General features: G+C 35.9%; 1 protein-coding gene across 1 annotated transcript; it reads left to right on the plus strand.

Moving 5' to 3' along the window:
- The first annotated feature begins 308 nt into the window (after positions 1-308).
- On the plus strand, positions 309-836 carry LOC128553828 (uncharacterized). The gene has a single exon (XM_053535015.1). It carries the CDS (start codon positions 309-311, stop codon positions 834-836), a length of 528 nt encoding a protein of 175 aa, XP_053390990.1.
- The last annotated feature ends 1,894 nt before the right edge of the window (positions 837-2,730 follow it).

Genomic DNA, 2,730 nt, shown 5'->3' on the forward strand with positions numbered 1-2,730 from the left:
GATCAAATCGGTCTAGTTTTCGTAAGAATTAGTGTTTACAGAGGTCAAAAACAATTCCGTTTTTGTACGAATAAATGAAAAGCGAGGTCGAAGCCGCCTAGACTTTTGTAAGAATAAATAGCCATCACGGTCAAAAATATGCAGGCCTTTGTAAGAATAAATGAAAACCAAGTTCGGAGCCGGCTCGGCCTTTGTAAGAATAAATAGCCATCACGGTCAAAGCTACGTAGGCCTTTGTAAGAATAAATGAAAACCAAGTTCGAAGCCGGCTCGGCCTTTGTAAAAATAAATGACTGCCTAGACAGAATATGCACACTCTGTATGGGAACCCATACAAAAAGAAAGACATACTAGTCATTGAAAATATTCAAAGAAGAGCAACCAAGATGATACCAGGATTGTCAAACTTTTCATACGAAGAAAAACTAAGAACTCTCAAACTACTGACACTAAAATACAGGCGACTGAGAGGGGACATGATTGAAGTGTTCAAGCTCCTAAATGACATGTATTATTATGACAAATCACAGTTACCTAAACTACGAGAAGATACAACAACAAGGGGGCATGCCAAGAATCGGTTCAACCATAGACCCAGACTTGACATTAGAAAATTCTCCTTCGGTCAGAAAGTGGTCGTCATATGGAACTCTCTACCAGAAAGTATCATCAGTGCAAAGACAGTGTTAACATTTGAAGTTAGACTTGAAAAATACTGGCATATACAAGATATATTATACGACTTGGAATCGGACATTGCAACCTGGCCGATAAAGAATGTAGAGCTGATGAACGAGACTGAGACCAGCCTTCTATCAGAAGAGGACTTATGGTAACTTATAGTAAGTTATGGCAGAAGCCGCCAAGGCTTTTGTGAGAATAAGTAACTATCTTAGTCGAAGTCACCTAGGATTTCATAAGAATATATAACCATCATGATCAAAACAAAGAAAAATATCAAACAGGGAATGCCACGCACCAAAAGCGCAGCCTCCTCAAAACGAACCCCCTAAAAATGCCATCATTACTTTTGTAAGAATAAATGACTACAGAGTCATCAAATCTGATATTCATTGATAAATCAGGCTATTAGAAAATGTTATTGTTCCAGGAATAGGTCTTAGGTCTGCATTGTGTTTACGGACCTGTGAGAGAATTGTGAACCGAGCAAATCAAATCTCCCCACAGGTCTATAAACACCATGTAGATCTATTCATTTTCGTTGCTATTTTTAGACAGATGACAACATGGCTAAATAAAATAAAGTCTAAGTACTAGTACTTGGTCTCCGACTTTGATTCATGTAAAATCTTTCAAACGTTAAAGAAAGCGAGGCCGAAGCTATGGACTTAGCATGAAACGATGCCTGTAAACATTTGCCTCTAAGAATTACTTTGGCCTTGCAATTACGAGACTTGGCACTCATTAGCAAACATTGTAAAAGACATAAATAAGTGTACCTTGGTATTATTTGAAGTTTTGTTACCAATATTACCTTTCTTTTCACGGTGTATGAATGGCAACTTTTCAAGAGTTCTTTTAAATACATTTTGTGTCTTCCCTCGTTTAGGTGTTCATTGAAATTGAAAGCAAATATGCCACTAAGTTAAAGTCACGAACCGCGGCATTCAACTAGAAACTAAACAACACTGCATTTGATCTCATTTCTCCGTTAAAAAAGCAAGAAATATGATATTTTAAACATCACTGTTGTCATGGTTACTTCAAACGTTAAGATAAGTAGGGGTACTATGTAAACATGTAGTGTTTAGTATTCTGCTTATAATGTTACCTGGTCATTTACAGAATAGCACTGAAGCCATCATTGTTTAAAAATGAAAGAAAATGCGTTACCATGGAAACACGAGCACCGCGACATATAGATTTTAGGTTATATTAGAAAGCTAACGCGCATACTAGTATTATCTAATTATCAACTACGCTGACTTCTACGGGACATCTAAATGCACTGAAAAGGGTCAAATATCCATATATTCCTTCTTCTTTCAATACAAAATATTTTTGGAGGGTCATGCAATTTAAATATGGATAAAAACTGTACTTGAAGGGACAGAGATAAACGAACTTGAGATTGTAGCAGCTAAAACATTTAAAACTATGCTATTTTGAAATTATGAATTAGGTGGGTGGGGTACATGATATGATTTCCGAGGAATTTCGAAGTTACTGTAAAACAAACTTTTTTTCCAATGTGACAATACATTAAAACCATGAAGTGCTTAACTCTTACTTTAATTAAAAGACTAAAGTGGGAAAAGTTATCAGTATATTCATGTCACACTTTTCGGTGACAGTATTCTATGTCAGCTTGCATAACTGCGAAAAACTATAACATACATAATAAAGCTGAACTATCCGTGTAAATGAGCTGAGAGCTATTTTTCAATTTCCATTTATTACTTTTCTAAAAAACAAAATTACAATTTACAAGGTGTTGGCAAAATTTGTCATTTTGTGCACATGCCTTTACACACTAAAGAAGTCCGAACTATAGGTATGGTGTGCGGGAAGGGCCCGAGCGCTTACGTAGTGCGCATTTACAGGGATTGTACTGCTCAGACAGATATATATAACTTTATCATAAGTCCGCAAAGTGCAACAAAAGTAATATCAGTATTAATTATGTAATAATATTATTTATTTACACGGTATGTCTGACAAATGACATCGAGAATTCTTACTGACCTTTCAGAAAGCTGCATTTTCAAG

This window comes from Mercenaria mercenaria, unplaced genomic scaffold, assembly GCF_021730395.1.
Source record: "Mercenaria mercenaria strain notata unplaced genomic scaffold, MADL_Memer_1 contig_4360, whole genome shotgun sequence".
NCBI lineage: Eukaryota > Metazoa > Mollusca > Bivalvia > Venerida > Veneridae > Mercenaria > Mercenaria mercenaria.